At 38.9% G+C, this 20,248-nt stretch overlaps 1 protein-coding gene across 1 annotated transcript; it reads right to left on the reverse strand.

Annotated features, from left to right (window-relative positions):
• Positions 1–6,995: 6,995 nt before the first annotated feature.
• On the reverse strand, positions 6,996–8,832 carry LOC131221082 (soluble inorganic pyrophosphatase 6, chloroplastic-like). The gene is made up of 3 exons (XM_058216192.1): positions 8,704–8,832; positions 7,717–7,815; positions 6,996–7,400 (listed from the first exon to the last, which is right to left on the reverse strand). Exons 1-3 carry the CDS (start codon positions 8,806–8,808, stop codon positions 7,290–7,292), a joined length of 315 nt encoding a protein of 104 aa, XP_058072175.1. The 5' UTR covers positions 8,809–8,832; the 3' UTR covers positions 6,996–7,289.
• Positions 8,833–20,248: the final 11,416 nt, after the last annotated feature.

Consider the following 20,248-nt stretch of genomic DNA (forward strand, 5'->3'; position numbering starts at 1 on the left):
GTATGCCCATGAGTCATACGATATCAGAGTATGCAATTCAGATCAGCCATATAAATGAGGAGTCAAAGAGAGCCAAATATCAAATACCGAGGGTACAATGCAAGACGTAAATCCTGCTAAGTCCGTCTAGGCCATATAAATGTAGAGACGTAGTAACCCAAAATGCTAAGTACTGCGGATGCAATGTAATATACGGTGTGAATGTAATGACCATGCTGGAGTATGAAGTCGGGATGATAGTACGTAGTATCGTAGACTACGGGGTCCACCATAAAGGACTTCTATCCAAACCAATCTCATACCTAAATTTGGATAGTCAGACTCAATGTGGTAAACTCCTAATCTCAGGTTAGTCGCACGTCCAACCGAAATCCTGGTGATGCAAAGGTACACGTAACAAATAGTTACGCACCACCAGCCCGAGTGGATAGTGAAGGAATGAATGAATGAATATGCAATTCCTTCTCAATAAGTCCACATATTAGTACGGTTACTCTCTAAGATCATTACCAGGGTCTATTACACTCCAAACCAGATTGCCGCCCCATCGCGCGCAATAAGGTGAGTGGAAGAGACCTCACTATTCGCCTGCCAATATCAGGCTCGGCTTGTCGATAGCGGACCCATTCCTCTAGCTGGTCAGACTCAGCCTAGCATTGCCCCCCTCCTCTCGGGCAGGTAAGGCCGCACCCCCTTCCAACTGACCACGACAGTGGGAGACGCGGCCTAATGGTATATGGCCCTCATGCGCTCATGCATACACTCGGTCTAGACGTTGGAGCAACCTCTGGAACCAAGAGGGTTTAGGAACTTTCACCCAGGGATATCTATAACACCCCATATAGAACAAATTTTCGGTGTCCCATCTGGCCATCCACGATATGCCTGTGGAGGCTATGACCCTGATGTCGCTAGGGCATACAGTAATCATAATGCAAGATGCATGAGTCATACAATCCAGTTATGCATCAATCTTGCATATACCGTGCGCTCATGTGAGATAACCTCCGCCTATCAGGGAGTCTCATAACAACATGCTCAATGACATATATAAAGATCAACCACACCTCATAACAAACATGCAGATGATGCGTATGGGTAGATATCATGATGTTATATTGTCACATACTCATAATTGGTATCAATAACTGGCATCGACAATCGACCTCGACAATGTAGACATTTAACCAACATTGCCCCCGAGGAATGATGCTCATAGATCCTAACATATAGTGGACCCATGACCTCACACAAGGGCCAAATATACAACACCATGGGCCTCACTCAAGAGCTTAATACACATCACGATGGGCCCTTCACATGGGCCTAACATACATCACAATGGGCTCCATCGCCTGACCCTCAAATGCATCACAATGAGCCCTATCACATAGACCTCATATACATCATATTAGGCTTAAAACATAAGTCGAATATACATTGCAATGTCCCTCAACTACGAGTCGCATATACACCATATAGGTCTCGACAATCGAGATCAATCGATAATCAGAGTCGGTAAATCGGTCACGTCAATCGACAAATCGGCAACGACAATCGGGATCGATCGATAATCAGAGTCGGTAAATTAGTCACATCAATCGACAAATCGGCCACAACAATCGAGATTGATTGATAATCATAATCGGTAAATCGGTCACGACAATCAGGTTCGACACGAATGGGCTTAACAAGGCCTAAGGGAAGGTCATAATGAGGACATCTAACCGTCATTGCCCCATCAATGTGGCCATCTAACCAACATTGCTCCCAAGGAGTGGCCTACATAAGGAATTCGTAAACAATGTAACGGCCACGCATACATCACATTGGGCATCATTCATGGGCCACGACTCATGGGCTTTAAATACACAATAGGTGGGCCCTACACATGGGCCTCAAATATATATAACAGGTGGGCCTCAATGGACGGGCCACAAATACATCAAGATGGGTCTTACACAAGGGTCTCATATATCACAATGGACCTCATATCTGGGCCACAAATACATCATAATGGGCCTTACATACATCACATCGAGGCGGGCCCTGCACATATCAAATGGGCCCCAATGGATGGACAGTGTACTTGTTGTTCACACATTAAGGTGGGCCGCATGAGTGGATGGCATAGATGAAACACATACAACATGGTGGGTCCTGCAATTACACAGCAGAAGGGCCCACCGTTCAACAAGCTAGATGGTGCAGAATTATACAACACATACATAACGGTGGCCCCACGTCTCTCGTGGCCGAACAAAATAGATATTACACATACATCACGTCGGGTCCACGTCCCATGGACGGTGCAGATAAAACATGTACATCATATTAGGCCCATATGTACATCACATTGGGTCATATTTCATGGGCCCCAAACACATCAAGTGGGCTGCATCGCACAACAGGTGGGCCCTACACCTGGGCCTCAAATACATCACATGGGCGACGCGTCTTGAACCTAATACGCGTCACAATGGGTCACACGATAAGGGCTTAATACACACATAATGGGCCTCGTGTACTTCAAGTCAGGCCTCATCATATGGGCCTCATATACGCCAAGTGGGCTGCATTAATGGGCCTAATACTTTCTAAAAATGAATCATATCGAAAGATCATCTAAACCACACCCTAAATAGGGGTGGAGATGATGATTGGAAAATCATCTGGACCATACTACAAATAGAAGTGGTGATAATGTTTTCCGCGGCTTAAAATTTTTAGGGCCCACCATGGAGATTATTTTCTATCCAATCTAATCATAAGGTCACAAGGGTCTGAACTAAGAAGAAAAAACAAATTTCATATAAATCCAACACTTCTGCATTCCTAAAAGGGTTTCAATGGTAGGCGTTCAACCTTCTATTGTTTACAGCGTGGTCCACCTGATGGAAAGCATGGATATAGAATAAATACATCAATGGTGGTGGTGGGGTCCACGTACGTGGCCTACAAGCCTAAGACGAGCTCGTTAAATGAATGGGCTGTTCAGATATAACACTGGCGTCACGGTGCGGCCAGCATTGTCCTAATGCATGGACGGTGTGAATGTACAAAACATCAAGGTGGGCCACACATCCAACCTGATGGACGGTGTGAAAGCCACACAAGCAGGGCCCACTGTTCCAATGCACGGACGGTGTGGTTATAACACTAGATCATGGTGGGCCCTACCTGCCAAGTGGATGGACGTTTTGAATATAACAAATACCTCATGGTCAAACCACTACTGACGTCAATACAACAGCTATTAGCTGGTTATGAGGTACATCAGCCCATCTGCTTCCATCTCCCATTCAGATGGACAGCTGGATATACAAGGCATATCTCAAGGTGGGCCCCACCCCCACACATGCAGCACATGTGGGGTGGGTCCCACATCCAAAAAGGGACGGGCGGCATGGAGAAAAGCACATATATCATGGTGGCGTTCCACACGGCACCGTCCAAATGGACGGGGCAGAAATAAAATAGATATATCAAGGTGGGCCTCATAGATGGATGGCAAGGGTGAAACAGGTAGGTTCAACGAAAGGCCCACCATCAGGTATATATCATATAATATAATATATAATATATATCTATATAATATACAATATAATATATATATTTAATATATGATATATATATATATATGTACATGTACACACATAATGGTGCAGCCACACACGTAGGGTGGGTCCCACCATCCAATGCAATGGATGGTGCGGATAGAACACATAAATCATGGTGGGTTGCCAACGTCCACCGTCAGTGGACGGTGCAAAAGAAACCCATACATCACTGTGGGTCCCACGTGGGGCCCACCATAATGTTTATCTTCCATCCAACCCATTCATATGGTCACCTGTACCCGGATGAAAGGGAAAAACAAATTTCATTTTGATCCAAAACTCCTGTGGGCCTAACAAGGGTTTCAATGGCAGACAGTTCAATTCACACTGGTTCCTGTGATGTGGGCCATCTGAGCTTTGGATGGGCCTGAGTTTTGGAGGGGGCCCACGTCAAGCAGGGACCCACCTCATGAACAGTTTAGATGTCATACACACATCATGGTGGGGCCCACGGCTAGAGCAGTGGGTGTTGCTGCTATCCATCCGTCCGCCAGGCCTACTGCTGCCGCTGCATGTTATTTTATTTTTTATTTTTTTGCAGTACTTCACATGTAGGGCCTGCATCTGATGAATCCACTCCATCCATTGGTTTCTACTGATCAAGATGGACCGAACGAGTCCAATATTGGACATACTTCAGTGTATAGAACCATCAGGGTGGGTTTTCAACGATGAAAACCACAGTTTTGCAAGGGATGGCCTACCAGAAGGTTGGATTGGCCCCATTTTTCGGCTCAACGCCTAAAATGATCTAAGGAATGGAATGGATGGCTTGGATGGGCTCAATGCATCAAGGTGGGGCCTGTGTGGGCGGTCCACCTAAAAGCTTTTTTTAAAAAAAGTACATATATCTATTTTTTGATACACTCACCGTCTGCTCACACTTCACAAACCACGTCCAGCGTCTCTGGATGCTGGACGTTTGAATATAGTACATTATTTAAGGTGGGCCCCACCAACAGATGTGTTGCCTACGTGGGCCACCACAAGGTTGGATAATGGGGATAAGACATACATCAATGTGGGGTCCATCCGAGTGGGCCACATGACCACACCATCACAAAGAAATAAGGAAAGAGAGAGTGGGAGAAAGAAGCACCCACCTTCAAAACTACTACTCCTTCTGCACTAGGGCAATCTAGCTCCAAGGAGAAAGAATCAATGGTTGAGATTAGATTTTAGAGGTTGGATGATGGGGTATGAAGCTTCATGGTGGGTGGAAAAATGGAGGAAAGCTTGGACGTGAGTTGCTCTCATGGAGCTTGGGAGAATGAGAGAGAAATGAGGAAGAGAGAGAGAGGTGATGGGTGAGAGATGTGAGTGATGGATAGGTGTACTTGATGGGTGGAGAGAGAGTGTGTGCTGACTTTAGAGGTTGCTTGGGGATGGTGTATGTACTTGACATGATGGGATGGAGTACTTGACACTTGATGCGATTGATGGAACATTCTCTTGGGATTGCAACGTGCGGCGTTTCTCTCGAAATGAACACAGGCGCACATCTCTTGGCTCGAGTATCGTCTCGGCACGTGAGATGCGGCATCGGAACCGCGGCGACAGCACGGTCGCAGGGGTACAAGTCTTGGGTTGAGTCGACTCGGGTTGATGGCATGTGACGCAAGGTCACGCGCAAATACTAGTTAAGGGTCGAAGGTTGCTGAAATTCGACCGGAAAAATCGCGGAAGTCTACGGAACGGTACAGGATGGGATATGGGTCTTACAATTATAGAGGTTGGCTAGGCAACCCACTACACCAAGCCATAAGTTCCAACAAGACACATGGTGCCAATCTCAGCCATTCATCAAGTGGTCCCATAGTGCAAATGACCCTAGCTAGCCAAAAAATCAGGCAGCCCACTTTTTTTTCCTTTTTTTTTTCATTTTCTGAGAAGCTTGCCTGGATTCATTATTGGAACAAAATGCTTGAGCAATGACAAATAGGAATAACTTGATGCTAAAATCGCTGCAAGATATCCATTTCGGGATGTCTCTAATAGAGGTTTACTGACCTATAAAGGAAATTACAAGATAGACGAAAACAACAAACATAAACATGAGATGGGGCATGAATAATATAGTTACTATGGTTCCTCTGGGCCACTGGTGAGAGAGTACATAAGGATGTCAATGCTCCCAAAGTCATGTTTTACTAATTCAGCTACTTCCTGCGAAGGTGTCAAAACTGTGTTTGAATGAAAAACAGCATAGTGGTAAAGGTCATTGACAGGGAAGACCTAGTGCTAAATCAGGAAGGAAATTTTCAGAATCTAACACGAATAATCACACATAAAACATAGCAGTGTATAAGATAATGATTTGTTAAACAAATGCAATAAATGAGGTACTTAAATTACCCATTAGAATAACTCACAGTTTGGTTTCATTCATTTTTAAGTAGTTAAGCAACTGCAATGGACATGTAGCTACAATTTGACATAGAACCCTGGATAATACTTCAACCATTTTCATTGTTTTCAGTATTATAATTGTAGTTTTGATGTTATTATGATTAGATCATCATCATCTAAGCCTTATCCTGAATAACTGAGGCCACCTACACAAATCCTGTTACGCATTCCAACCTATTAGGGACCATATCCTCAGTTAAACCATAGTTCCTCAAGTCTTTTCTTACTACCTCCACCCATATCCTTGGAGCCTCCCTTAGAGCCTTCAACTTGAACTGACCCACTCCTAATTGTCACAGTTCTTGGTTTCTTGCTACCTCCACCCATATATATATATATATATATAAAAGAGGCAAAAATATATTTATTTCCTATATATGTTTAATTTAAATCAATCAAGCCAACACATGTTATCCATCATACAAATATACATTTAAGATATTTTTATAACCCTATGATGTTTCATACCGAGGTAGACTGGGTTTTACATCATAATAGATTGGAATAAATTAGAGAAAAAGAAAGTGATTGTCGTTGCACTGGGGAATGCTAATGCGCACCCAACTGTCTTTCTTCTTTTCAAACTATAGAAGGAGAATGACTCCCAGGAATATAATTTAAAGGTGCCCTAAGCTTACACTCATAAGCTAAGAATACTTATTTAAGATTAGAATCACTCATCAGTTAAACCCCACTTGGTAGATTTCATGGCTCAAAATTGAGGTGGATCATTAGGTCGGCAATCCATTGTAAAGATCCAATTATATGCCACCCAAAAAAATAAGAATTCATGTGTGGCCCACCTGATGATTTGAACGAAATTGATATTTTGTATATCTAAAAGAATTGATGGGGCCGGGTGCACCTGTTGGAAGAGGTGGATGGGTGTTGGGGCCATGATGTTGGACTCTTACCTTATAGGTTGGTCCACTCATCAAAAAGAAAAAGAAGAATGTTGTTATTCTCTCATTTAACCCAAAATAAATAAATTCAACAAATTTATTTTTAAAAAAATCCGGATTCAATGAAAAGAATCTGAAAGGCAACATTCCATTCATTAATGCAAGAACAAATAAAAATCATAATAAAATTAAAACATAAAAAACCATTTCAGATTCAATCAAGTGAATGTAAAAAATCACAACTATTGCATTCAAAAAAACAAAAGGATGTGACTTTTGCAATCCTTCAAAATAGCATAGTTGTAAATATGCTATCCACTGTTTCTTAAATGGTGCATTTAGCATTCATGTATGTCAGTCAAGACCATCCAGATTTTTGGAGGGTAGCACATACCTTGCACATGATTGGAGGGCAGAGTTGCGTTCGCAAAATCATCACATACAGCAACTGTATATGAACTTTCACATTCTGCATTTTTTCCCACCAGAGTTGCATTTGCAAAATATTCAATACATGCAAAAGGTGAGTCACATACCATGAAACTTGTTATAGAAATTGGGCCAATCTACTCATTGGGTAGGCTATAAGTCAAAATTAATGGCTAGCTAATGGACATCTAGCTAATCACATGACTAAATGTAATTGTCCCGCCGACATGGATTGGCCTAAAGTTCAAACCAAGTAATCATCATTTTGTGAATGTAATTGTCCCGCCGACATGGTAAGTTGACTTCCCAAAGATTGAAAAGGTCGAAAGCTACAACAGAACCAAAAGTAGATATACCTTGCTGGCCGCCTTGTTGCCAAGACCAAATTTATTAGCAGGCTTTCCATCTGGAATCTTGTAATCTCTAAACCAATCCCGAATTGAAGTGAGAGTTCCCTGCATCAAAGCAAACTGATAGATGAAATCAAGGGCCAGAGGATAATTCCAAGTTGTGAATGAAAATGACCATTGAATGTATCTCATCTACTTTGAACACAGTTTTTCATGGTTCAAATCACATCATAAGAAATAAGCAGCAGTCTCCGAACATGTATCAGCAAACTCCAAAATGAGACATGTCAGCATGTATTAGATGATACTTTCCATGTGAGTACTGATTTAGTGCGTCACTAGAGATGACAAATGACAATACAAAGTTGAATCCTCATTTCATCATATGATGGTGGCATCAGTACAATTTCTACATAGCAGGAAAGCTAAAAAAATCATATGAGAAGAAAATGAAGTCAACATTCATTGAAATAAAATATCTATTCATATAATCAAAGTGAAGGAGTCTTATGCATTAGTGCACAATGATCAAACATTTGCAAATACGATATATGGATTATGCCACTTCAATCTCTATCCTCAAAAATTAAAAAGCACTAATGATGCAAGACCATCTGACCATCCAACAAGAGACCCAGAGTGGTCTCACTGCTATCATCCAACGAGGACATCTGTATTTCGCAGAAGCAGAGCCCATGTATTCCACAAAATTGACATGATAAGATGGGCTAAACACCCCAATCCTCAAAATCTACTCCATAAGAATGCGATGATAAAGTGCTGGGTCCAATCTCAATCATTTCTCATCTGCCGGTAGACAAGCTCCCATCCACATTTGGCAGACATCCCATGTGGGCTATGCTCACAGATATCTGGAAATGATTACAAATCCAATATTGTCTCCAAAATCCAGAAAGGACACAACATTATAACTAATCCAACATCTGTAAAATACCTACTATCAGAGGAGAAAATAATGATAATATTTCATACCGGAAAATGTTTCTCAACATCGGCAACATCGTTCACGAGCGAAGCTCTCGGATCGTCCAACGATATTGCAACTATTTTCCAATCAAGCTCCCCCTTATCAATCATAGCCGAAGCTGCTAGGGGCTTGACCTTGAGACATTCAAATGAAAAAAAAAAACTCAAGAAAACCAAAAAAAATTGGAAGAAAGAAAATGCAAAAACTGTGGAAAAATCAAATGGCGTATATGAAACCCCAAAAATCGCTGCTCCGGAAAATTTACACCAAAATGCAGAGATTTTCTTCTATTATGATAAATCATAGAAAGAAAAAGAGGAGGAAATTGAAACGAGGTACCTGAAAATCTCCCGATCGCAAATTCCTGGCAGTGTAAATGAATGTCAAAAGAGGAACTCCAGCGACTTTTGTTTGAATGAAAGCGCGGCTTCCTCTGCTTGGAAGATGGATTCAGAAATCCTCTTCTAAAATGAATGTAACTTTCAAATCCGACAATTGTGAGTTTTTCATCATTTATAAAATAAACTATATTAAAAGCCATACATATAATGGACTATTTACAGATGATTAAGATAGTCTTATATAGGAAAAAAGTATAAATATTAGCCATTTACAACTAGACCCATTATTTAGATGGTCTGGATAACACCATCTCATTGCCACTATTGTTATGAATGAGTCACCACTATTTTACATCAAATACAAAACTCACACATTGTCACTGTACAATAAAAAAATAACCGGTTGAGCTTTGGATCTAGTAACGTTGAGCTTTGGATCTGGTAGGCTCTATGGGTCCCACCATGATGTATATGTTTTATCCTTGCCGTCCATCCATTTCTTAACATCATTTAGGGTTGATCCCTAAAAATGAGCTTGATATAAATCTCAGGTGGACCACACCACATGAAAACAATAGTGATTGGATATCCATCATTAAAATCCTCCTAAGGCCCACTGTACTGTTTATTTGACATCCAATTTGTTTATTAGGTCATACAGGCCTAGATGAAGGGGAAAAACAAAAATCATCTCGATCCAAAACTTTTATGGCCTCCAAAATATTTTTAATGGTTAACGCTCATTCAACATTGTTTCTTGTAATGTGGTCCATTTCAGATTGGGATATACCTCATTTTTGGTCTCATGCCATAAGATGATTTTTAAAAATAGATGGACGGCATGGATTAAACACATACATCATGGTGGGGCCCACAGAGCACCAACCACTAGCCATTGGCTAGTGTCAGGGGAAGTAGCCAATCCGTTCCCCTTATTTGTGGTGCGGTCCATTTAATCTTTGGATATGATTCATTTTTTGGATAATTCTCGAAAATGATCTCGAAAAATGGATGAACGATGTGGGTTGATCCCAAAATTTTGGTAAATCCAAAACTTAAGGGAACCATGCCACACGAAACAATGTAAAATAATGATTTCCACCATTAATACCTTCCTTGGGCCCACAATAATGTTTATTTGTCATCCAACCTGTTCATAATATCAAAAAGATATGAATGAAGAGAAAACACAAACATCAGCTTGATCCAAAACTTCTATGGCCTCCAAAAAATTTTCAATGGTAGAGGTTCAATCACACTATTTCCTGTGGTGTGGTCCACTTGAGCTTTGGATATGCTTCTTTTTTGTTCTTTAGACCTCAAATTATCTGTTAACATGGATGAACGGAGTGGATAAAATAAATAAATAATGGTGGACCCCACAGAATTTACTCTGTATGCTAAGGGTAATTTGTAACTCACCTAAATGGAGTGGAGAGGGGTTTCCTTAGAACATTCATAATCATATATTGAATGTCATTCACATATCCAACCCACTCATTATGTGTGTCCCACTTGGATGAGGGGTCAGACCAAGTTTCAACCGCATCCAAAACTCATGTGGGTCCCACCAAGTGCTTTTATATTTTTTAGGATGTCTTCACATGGTTTTAGATGGTATGGGCCACCTGAGTTTCGTATACGGATGATTTTTGAGATATCTCATAACCTAAAGGGAACACATCAAATGCACGGTGTTGATGTTCGACACACATCATGATGGGGCCTACAAAACTTACTAGCATTAATACTAAAGTTCTCGCGAGGTCAATAAGTTAGGTCACAATTTTTATCATAATATTTGACTTATTTTATATGTTTGGTTCCTTCACTTTATTTTACTGATCAATATCCTTAATTTGACTAGTTACTCGCCCCGATGAGGCAACATTTTTTTTTTGACAGATAAATTTTAATTTCCATTTAAAAATAACATTTTTTTTCAAAATGTATATTTTTTACACTTAATTTTTCTTTGAAAACTTTTAACAAAATATCATTTTTATTATAAAATATTTTTAAAAAATTAAAATACAAATTCTAATTTTTTTTTTCAAAATCTCAAAAAATTTCTCAAATTTTAATTTTTTTTCTCAAAAATTCCAAAATGCCGATTTTTTCCTTCAAAACCATCATTTTGTTTTCAACTTTTCAATTTTCTTTTTTAAAAGGGTATATTTTTTTTTCAAAATCTCAATGTTTTTATAAATAACCTTTTCTTTCAATTTCAAAATTTTAACATTTTCAATTATTTTTAAAATCACAAATTTTTTCAACTTCTTTATTTTTCGTTTCAAAATGTTTATTTTTTGTTAAAGTATCGAATCTTTGATATTGTTTAATTTTAAAAATTTTCAATTCTTTCTAACTTCTCCATTTTTTTTTAAGCATTTTTTTCGAACTTATGAATTTTTTTCGAATTTCTCAATTTTATTTTATTTTTCAAAATACAAACTCTCATTTTCTTTTTCAAAATATTTTCATTTTTCAACATGTCAAAATTTTCAAATTTCTTTAAATCTTTTTAATTTTCTTTTTCAGGATATTATTTTTTTCTCGAAATCAAATTCTTTTTTTTTCAAAATTATTAACTTTATTCAATATTATTTTTTTTCCCACAAAATAAATTTTTATTAAATCACGATTTTTATTTTTTCAAAATCTCATTTTTTCTTAAACATTGTTAAATTTTTTTAACTTCTCAATGGGTTTTTTCATGTCATATTAAAAATCATTTAAATATTAGTTTTAAAATTTTAAAAATTAATAATTTCCACTCATTTAATATGAAAAAAAAAATTATTTATTTATTTTTACATTCAATCAATTGTTAAAAAATAATATTAGATACAAATATGTACAATTAAACCACTGAATTCGTATTAAAAAACAATTCTTAGACTAGAAAAAAACATGATTTTCCACCGTATTCTAAAAATAAAAAATAAAAATTGTTGAAGGAAAAAGTCCTTTTACGACGGACCATGATTCATCGTAAAAGCAACTGAAAAGCGTCGCCATTTGATATTTTGGGTGGTAATTTACAACTGCACATCCGATCGCAAAATTAAAATTTACGACAGATGTAGTCCGTCGCCAAATTACGACGGACTAAAATCCACCGTAAATACGTCGTAAATCAGATTTTAGCGACGGATTTTGGTCCGTCGCGAAATTCCGCGACGTTTGGCCTACAGACTTTCGAGAAAGGGGCGTAGCGACGGACCTTTTCCATTAGCGACGGATTAAATCCGTCATTAAACGAAGAAATTTTTGGTCCGTCGCAAAAATATGTCGCAAATTGGCTATTTTGGCGTAGTGTTTTAGATCTCCAACTCTACTTAGATCGTCAGAGAATAGAATAGATTGAAACTTTTTCTGTACAAATTAACACCCATATTGTCCATTCTATGACCACATACCCATATATAGTTATATTAGATTTCTAAAAGAAATATGAATGGAGACATCATACTTATTCCAATTGATCATATTACATAAAGAAACTATGCCAATGGTACTCCTTCAATCTAGGAGGTCTCTCCCTGATCTAATCTAATATGAAGAGTTGAGAAAGCATATATTAGATCCTTTAGTAGGTGCCAAGGTTGATGTGTACCTTTCCACCACATTGGACCATATGATTGCACATGTCAAAGGAGAAGGTAATGGAGAGGATGGAAATGCTCTCTCTCTCTCTCTCTCTCTCTCTCTCTCTCTCTCTCTCCCTATATATATATATAGGGAGAGAGAGAGAGAGGAATATTCACCTTCGCACCTTCTTACGTGAGCACCCGTGCGCACCTTTGCAAACATCTTAAGCATAAAATTTGAACAGTCACATGATGTGGCACCCCTTGAAACCTCACAAGCCCAACTTTCAGCCCGATACAAAACTCTGATGGGCCATGGCAAAAGGAAACAGTTTGCTCCCTTGATTTGCATTTCTCTTTGTTATGGCCCACTAGAGTTTTAGATCAGGATGAAAATTGGACCCATAGAGTTTCAAGGGGTGTCGCATCACGTGGACCATCCAAATTTTGTGTATAAGACATGTGCAAAGGTGCACGGGTGCTCACATAAGAAGGTGCGTAAGTGAGCATTCATGTATGTGTGTGTAGACACTTTTTTCTCTCAGACACCCAACGGGGTGGGCATTTGGGCTCTCTCCGAAGGTATCTCTTCCTCTCTAGAATGGGGTGGGTGTGTGTGTGTGTGTGTAAATGGTACTATGAGGTTGACCTCATGGGATGCTCTCATGAGTCCCATGAGGTCAAGCTCTATGGTCCACACTATGACGTGTGATAGACATCCACGCCATCTATTTGATAGGTCCCCTCTAGTTAAATGTGCTTAAAATTGGTCATAGTCGAAAGTCAGGTGAGCCTATTATCTAAACCCATGGGAAATCATGCCTAAAACATCTAAATGCACTTGGTGGGGCTCACCTAAGTTTTGGAAGGTCCTAAAATTTGTGTGATCCCTCATCCAAGTGGGACATGCACAATAGATGGGCTGAATGACTAAACCACATCTCACTAGGCACTATGTATAATCAAGATGGTTTCAATAGGTGGGCATCAGCACTCAACTGTTGTCTATTGTATAGCCCACCTAAGTCATGGATTAGCCTGATTTATCAGCCGGTAGCTCATCATAGGAGGGTGCATTTCATTAATGGGACAGATGTTCGTCACACATCATGGCCTCATGAGAAGCTCCCATGAGGTGTGTGTGTGTGTGTGTGATGGGAAGGGTTTTACGGGTGCATTTAGTAAGGTACTTCGCCACCTTATGAACTTCTGCGTAATCTATTGTAAATGAAGTTCGTCGATCCACCTCATTCATACATAGTCATGATCTAATCCTTCAATTGTTGTAACAATCTACCAAAAATCTACGTCCCATGTTGATCAAATAGCAGACCATTAGATCCAAATCATAAGATCATCATCAAATGAGATCAAAGTAGTTTTAAAAGTTAAAACAAAACTTCAATGGATGAAATTATTTTAAAACTCAATTAAAATATCTTAACTATGAGTCCCAATGGAAAAATCACTTGACGTCTCTCTGAGCTAATAGATCTAGCCATATGTCAATGCAAAACCTAATGGATCCATGCTCATCCAACAATCAATGACTATTGATGGAAGTACGTACCTAGTCATGTCCACTTTTAAAGTTCACATAATAACCTCGTGGGAAGAGTTAAAGTTTATAAGTCATGATCTCACCCTTAGGTCCGAGGATTAATTATATCTTATGCAACATCAAGTCCTAATTATTAGGATCATATGGTCTAGACTAATGGGCCCTCTAATTGGTAACTTTATCACCAATGTAAGTATCTAACGGTCCTAACATGGGTCTAATATCCATAGCACAATTACACTCCTATGTAAGTTAATGGCAAAGGCACATAGGCAATAAACCAACTCCTTGATGGTGGAAAATTTTCATTCTAAACCAAGTCAATTCCCTCACACAAGATGACTGTACATCTCATCATATACTGTCTACAATTATATTCTACATACCTATGATGGTCGTGCTCTAAACAGGGTATTGAGATCTATAAACTACAACTCTTCCTAATCAATGGATCGTTATGTTCAATCTCAAGTTCTCAAGAATTACTAGAGAACTTACTGCTCAGCTAACCCATATGCATATAAGTTCAAGATGGCACCAAACACTAAGGTGTATCAAGTTGTCCATGTGAGACCCATGGTCATCATGATTTACGGCTGGGATCAACCATGTCCCTTCCACATGGCTAGTACTATCGGTCGATCGAGATAGCTTGGCCGATCGATACTTCCGAGCGATCAAAGTGTCCTTTCGATCAGTTGGACTTGTTTTGAATTTCAGATTTTGGTCACTAAACATAATTCACCACCTTCGATTGAAGGAACCACCCTATCGATGGATAGAAAGACGTTGTAAAAACTCAGTTTAGTCTAATCCTGATTTATAACTTTTAGTATTTTTCTTTATTCTTATATTCAAAGATTACTTCTTTGGATAAGATCCAAGCCGCCCATTGGCTTCTAAAAGGTCAATTTATGGGATTTCAATGGCTGCTTAGATCTAGACCGTCCAATAGTATGAATTTTTCATATTACGTACATTTTTAACAAATAATTCATATTTTGATCCACATGGGCCATCAATCAATTAGATCCAAACCATTTTATGGGTGTTAATTTATGTCAATCTCAGGATGGACGTGGATGTCTTAGATTGGACTTGTTGCATCCGATGACCATTATAGGATCGATTATATAAATCTACATCTACAATTTCTCTTGATCACGGTGGCCCATCAGATGGTGAGATTGATATGATATTTGGAGCTTTGATGTATTTCGACGTCAGGGATCTCGTGATCTATGCAGATCGAATCTGACACATCAAGATAATCCATTACAAATTCTCATGCCAAAGTGTCAAAAACACTTGCGCATAAAAAAAGGAGGGTTTTCATGTTGAGATAAATGATCTGATCAATGTAGTGACCGTTCGGCCGATCCGAACCGTACATTGTTGGTCAGGAAGTAATTAACTATAATGCAAAAATAAATAAATAAATAAATAATTTTTAAAAAAATGTAACGAAGGCTAATCTGATGAGAGCAAAAATGGCAAAGTGATCCTAAGGTTTTCTGACTACGGAAGCTCTCTCTCTCACATTCTTTCTTAAGAAGAGGAATGAGGTTAGTTGTTTGGGAGATACGAGGGATAAGAGGTAAGAGATAAGAGAGAATTTCCATTTCTCTCTCTTATTCAAATTTGGAAGTTTAAAATTCAATTTGAAACATTTCAAAAGACCCAAAGACTTGGGTCGTTCGCAAGTACTCCTAGTGTCGGACTTACATTGGTTTGAAACCTTACGATCACAAGGTTAACGAGAGGCCACACAATGACCCGATTAGAATTGGAAGTAAGGAATAATTCAAGATTAACGGCTAGAGTAGTTTGATGGATGGGACAAGCGTCGTTAATGAACAATTTAAAAGTTTCATAGGAAGCTTGAAGGCCCACCAAATCGAAGGTCCTAATTCGTCTGCTGGTGGGGTTCGGACATGAAATTTTCCATTGTAGCACACACTCATGTCAAAGAGACCAAAAAAAGGAAAGTAGAAACAGAGAATTTTGATTGGTTCTCAAGCAAACTTGTTCGATTGAATAACTTTAGATTGAATATGGATCTAGAATATCTACTGTTCATATTTGATTTGGATAGAGAATGTGTCGCTGTAAGCAAAACGGAAAAGGGAAGACTGTGGACAAGGTGGAGAAGGATACAGAGTTTGGCTTTGTGTGTGGACGTGGGTTGTGTGCGAAAACTGGAATATCTAGGTGGGGTTCAAGGAGATGTTATGAGAGAAATGCAAGACGTCCATCGAGTTATCTAGGTCAGGCTACAGTAGCGTTTCTGAAATTGAAACGATCAGCACACAAGGTGACCACTTCTAGGGGTCTCGGGTCAGTGATGTAGAGCGGGTCACGGACAGTTTCATGGCCAAGATGGATCAGAAAAGACCCGTTCAAAGACAGAAGTGATCAAGACCATGACCGTCGGACCTTAAATTGAACGTATATCGCAATTCGGAATGAGTTATTGGACGTAAAATATATCATTTTGGGGTAAAACGAGCTACTTTAGCCACCCAACCCCACTATGCCGGTTTGCGCTAGCCGAATTTGCGAATACCATCAGTTCGATCGCTCGTTTCCCTTTTTTAATTCCATTTTTACTATTTAGGAGTTGTGCCCAATGTAAAAAGTGCTTAGAATAATTAAGAGAACAGCTTGGTGACGCCAAATAGCACACTTACTATTTTTTCCCAAAAACCTTGCGCACTGGTAGACATCATGGGCAGTCTATAAATAGTAAGTTTACTATTTATAGTAAGTTGCAAATTTTAGGAGTTTTAGTTATAGTTTAATTCTGATTTCTCTCCCATTGCTTATTATCTCTATTTAAAGGGTCGTGAACTCGTTTATTTCATTCAGTAATCAATTTCGAATTTCATAGAATTTATTTTCTATTTTTCTTGTTCTTTTCCTTGTGGATTCGAGGAGTCTCTGTAAAAGTGCAAAGAAGTTCCGTGGAACAGTTACGAAGGAAGACAGTGCTCGAGATCACATCCTTCCTTGCGTCAGTCAGTGAACCTACACAATAGAGAGCTACTCCAGGACTCAAATCTGATGAACAGTTGAGATTAGGCTGAGGGTCTCACCATGAAGAACGGTGGTGATCAATGGGTGCAATCATTGCTTGGGTTCAAACGGAGGACGAAAAGAGACGGAGAGGAGAATTCGGGTTCCAGTTCCAGCGTGCGTTGTACACAAGTTACAATTTTATTTTCATTTTTCTTTTTCTTTAAAACAGATGGGTAGTAGAACCCACTAAGATGCTTGAGAAATCTAACCCAACCATTAGTAATGTTTTCCATAATGTATTAGAATATGGGTTCAAAAGTGAGGATCAAAGTGAGGCAGATTCGAATCATAAGTGAGCCACACCATGGCTAGAAAATACTCACCATTAGAGACTTTTCAACTCGTGAATTTATATGCATATGTTAATTACAATTTTACCCTCTCTTTTTTTTTTCCCAACTTCCGCCATCCGTACATTCTAATTTTACTGACTGAATCAGCTAAAATTTATTTGCCATGCTCTTTCCAACTCATTCTAATGGTCCCAAAGAATTAGGGGTACCTAGGCACCATGGATTTGAGGGGATTTCAAATCCCCTTGTTGTTTTGGCAGCATAAAGTAACTTCGGGTTTCAAATCCTGGGGATTTTAAATCCCCTCAAAGAGCGGGTTTGAAATCTACAATGAAAGCTTGGATTACACCCAAAATCATTTCAATAGTTGTATGTGTAACATGTGTGTCACCATCCTATTATTCTAGTGGACACATGACCCACTAATGATATCAAAAAATAATTAGATTATCAATTGCATCACTATTAATTACTTTAATATGATGATTAGCACCGTCTAAACTTTGTCCATGTAAATCAACTGTTAAAACTCGTTGGTTAGTGTCTTGGACATGATCTTGTGCTTTTGGCCCATTCGAGGCTTAGAATTTCATCATTTTTAAGTAAAGCATTTATTGCAACCACTGTGTCAAACATTACACGATAACTAATTAGAGATATTAAAGTTCATTTAGTAATAAAATTCAAACCCTCGTGGATATAGCATGCATAACTACTTTTGGATTAAAGTTGATTCCCAATCGAAGGTGCCAAACAGAATAGGAGGATTTAAAATCCAGGGGGTTCCAAATCCACACTCCCAAAAGGCCGAAGGGTTGCACCTTAGGGCACTGTGAACCAAAAAGAAATTCTCTTTAAGAGGGAGAGAAAGTGCAGGCCTATAGTTCTTTTGCCCAACCGCTTAGGCCATCGGGCTGCTGTTTTTGAGTTTTCTTTTTTCTTTTTATTATTTTGTTTTATATATGGGTGCATGTGATAGGTGGTACCTTGATCTTTTTGTAGGGACGTCCTCCCGAATGTATGTCGTTGATGACTTGGAATGAATTATCCTTTCCTTTCAAAAAAAAAAAAAGGTCTAATGAATGCTGTCATAAGGTCAGGCTAGCCCATGGGCTTTTGAGACTCGCCACTACAGGCCGTGATGGGTAGGAATACAAGACCCAAGAGCTGGGCTTGGGCCTAAAATTACAGCGTGATTATAATAATTGGGCCCCATTGGCCTGGACCAAGCCCATCTATTTTGCATTTCAAGGGCATTTTTATCCTATATCATTCATGAAGGGGAACACTTAATGAATAGCCCGGATCCTATGGTCATGCTTCATGTCTGATCCAAATCTTCAATCAGATTGTAGCATTCACCTAGTGAAGGATGTGCCTAAAATCAGTTTATTTTCTAAAAAGAATTGGATCAACCTAATTTTTGGGGCATCTCATTTTCACGGTGGAACAATTTTTCTAGATGGGCAAAACGTTATACAAACATCACAGTGGGCCCCACAAGCCCACTAGTTGGATGGGCGACTGGTGTACCAGAATTACCCATATGTGTGTGGGGGTGTGTGGTAAATGACCGTGGTATGAAATGTTTTAGAGGATATGGGACGTGCAACATGCACGTGGAGAAAGGAAGAAAGTGATTTCAAGATGGGGAGAAGAGAGGAGAATTAGTTATGAAAAGGGGTCTTTTGCGACGGATTTGCTGGAAAACATCTCCATGTACTGCAGTTTTTTACATAAGGGAATTATTGAATTTGAGCCACGTTTTAATGATCCAAATGGGTAATAATTATCTACCATTTTAATTCCATACAAGCTACCTTTATGACTTTCACAAGTGCACTAAAATTGAGGAGAAAAACAAGGCCCACTAATGTAGAGCAGGCTGCTGACAGTTTCATGGCCAAGATGGACCAAAGAAGGCCCGATTGGAGGTGGAAGTAATAAGGACCATCAGAACCCTAAAGCAGGCATATCTTGCAAGCTGGAATGAGTTTTCCAATGTACAAGATATGATTTTGGTGTAGGAGGAGCTACTTTAGCCAACCAACACGCTATGTTGGGTTGCCCACACCGGTTTGCGAGATTCTATTAGATCGACAGTCGAAATTCTATTTTTTTTTTCATTTTTATTATTTATAATAAGTTTTAGTTGGATCATAACTTTTGATCAGTTGAGTTTCAGGAGTCATGCCCAACATGAAAAGGGCTTAGAAAAATTGGAAGAATAACTTGGTTAAGCCAAATTGGAGACTTATTATTTTTGGCCAAAAACCATGAAGTCTAGTAGAAATCATGATCATCTATAAATGGTAAGTTTACTATTTATAGTTAGTCACATTTTTAGAGAGTTTGAGTTAGATTTTGATTCTGAAACTTCTTCTTATGTTAGATATCACTTTTTAAGGGAATGTAAATTCATTTTTTTATCATCAATTAATTTATTTTTGAATTTATTTTTAATTTCCTTTTTATTTCTCTTGGATTCGAGGAATCAGTATGAGGAATCCAGAGAAGCTCCGGGGACTCGGAGTAATTATCTAGGTGATCAACTTCATCACATCTATCCCTCATCACCCACCATAATGCATGTATCTGATCCAAGCCGTCCAATTACTTTAAAAAAGTCCCAAATCCAAGGCTGTTAAAGTAAAAAGGTATCAATGAGCTCCAATATATTTACA

This window comes from Magnolia sinica, chromosome 12 (assembly GCF_029962835.1).
Source record: "Magnolia sinica isolate HGM2019 chromosome 12, MsV1, whole genome shotgun sequence".
NCBI lineage: Eukaryota > Viridiplantae > Streptophyta > Magnoliopsida > Magnoliales > Magnoliaceae > Magnolia > Magnolia sinica.

What these genes read in the sequence shown, in the direction of transcription:
- LOC131221082 (XM_058216192.1), bottom strand. Translation starts at nt 8,808, where the DNA reads ATGATTGATAAGGGGGAGCTTGATTGGAAAATAGTTGCAATATCGTTG. An exon ending in ATGTTGAGAAACATTTTCCG is followed by an intron (nt 7,816 to 8,703) that starts GTATGAAATATT and finishes GCTTTGATGCAG; the next exon opens with GGAACTCTCACTTCAATTCG. An exon ending in GCAACAAGGCGGCCAGCAAG is followed by an intron (nt 7,401 to 7,716) that starts GTATATCTACTT and finishes GAAAAAATGCAG; the next exon opens with AATGTGAAAGTTCATATACA.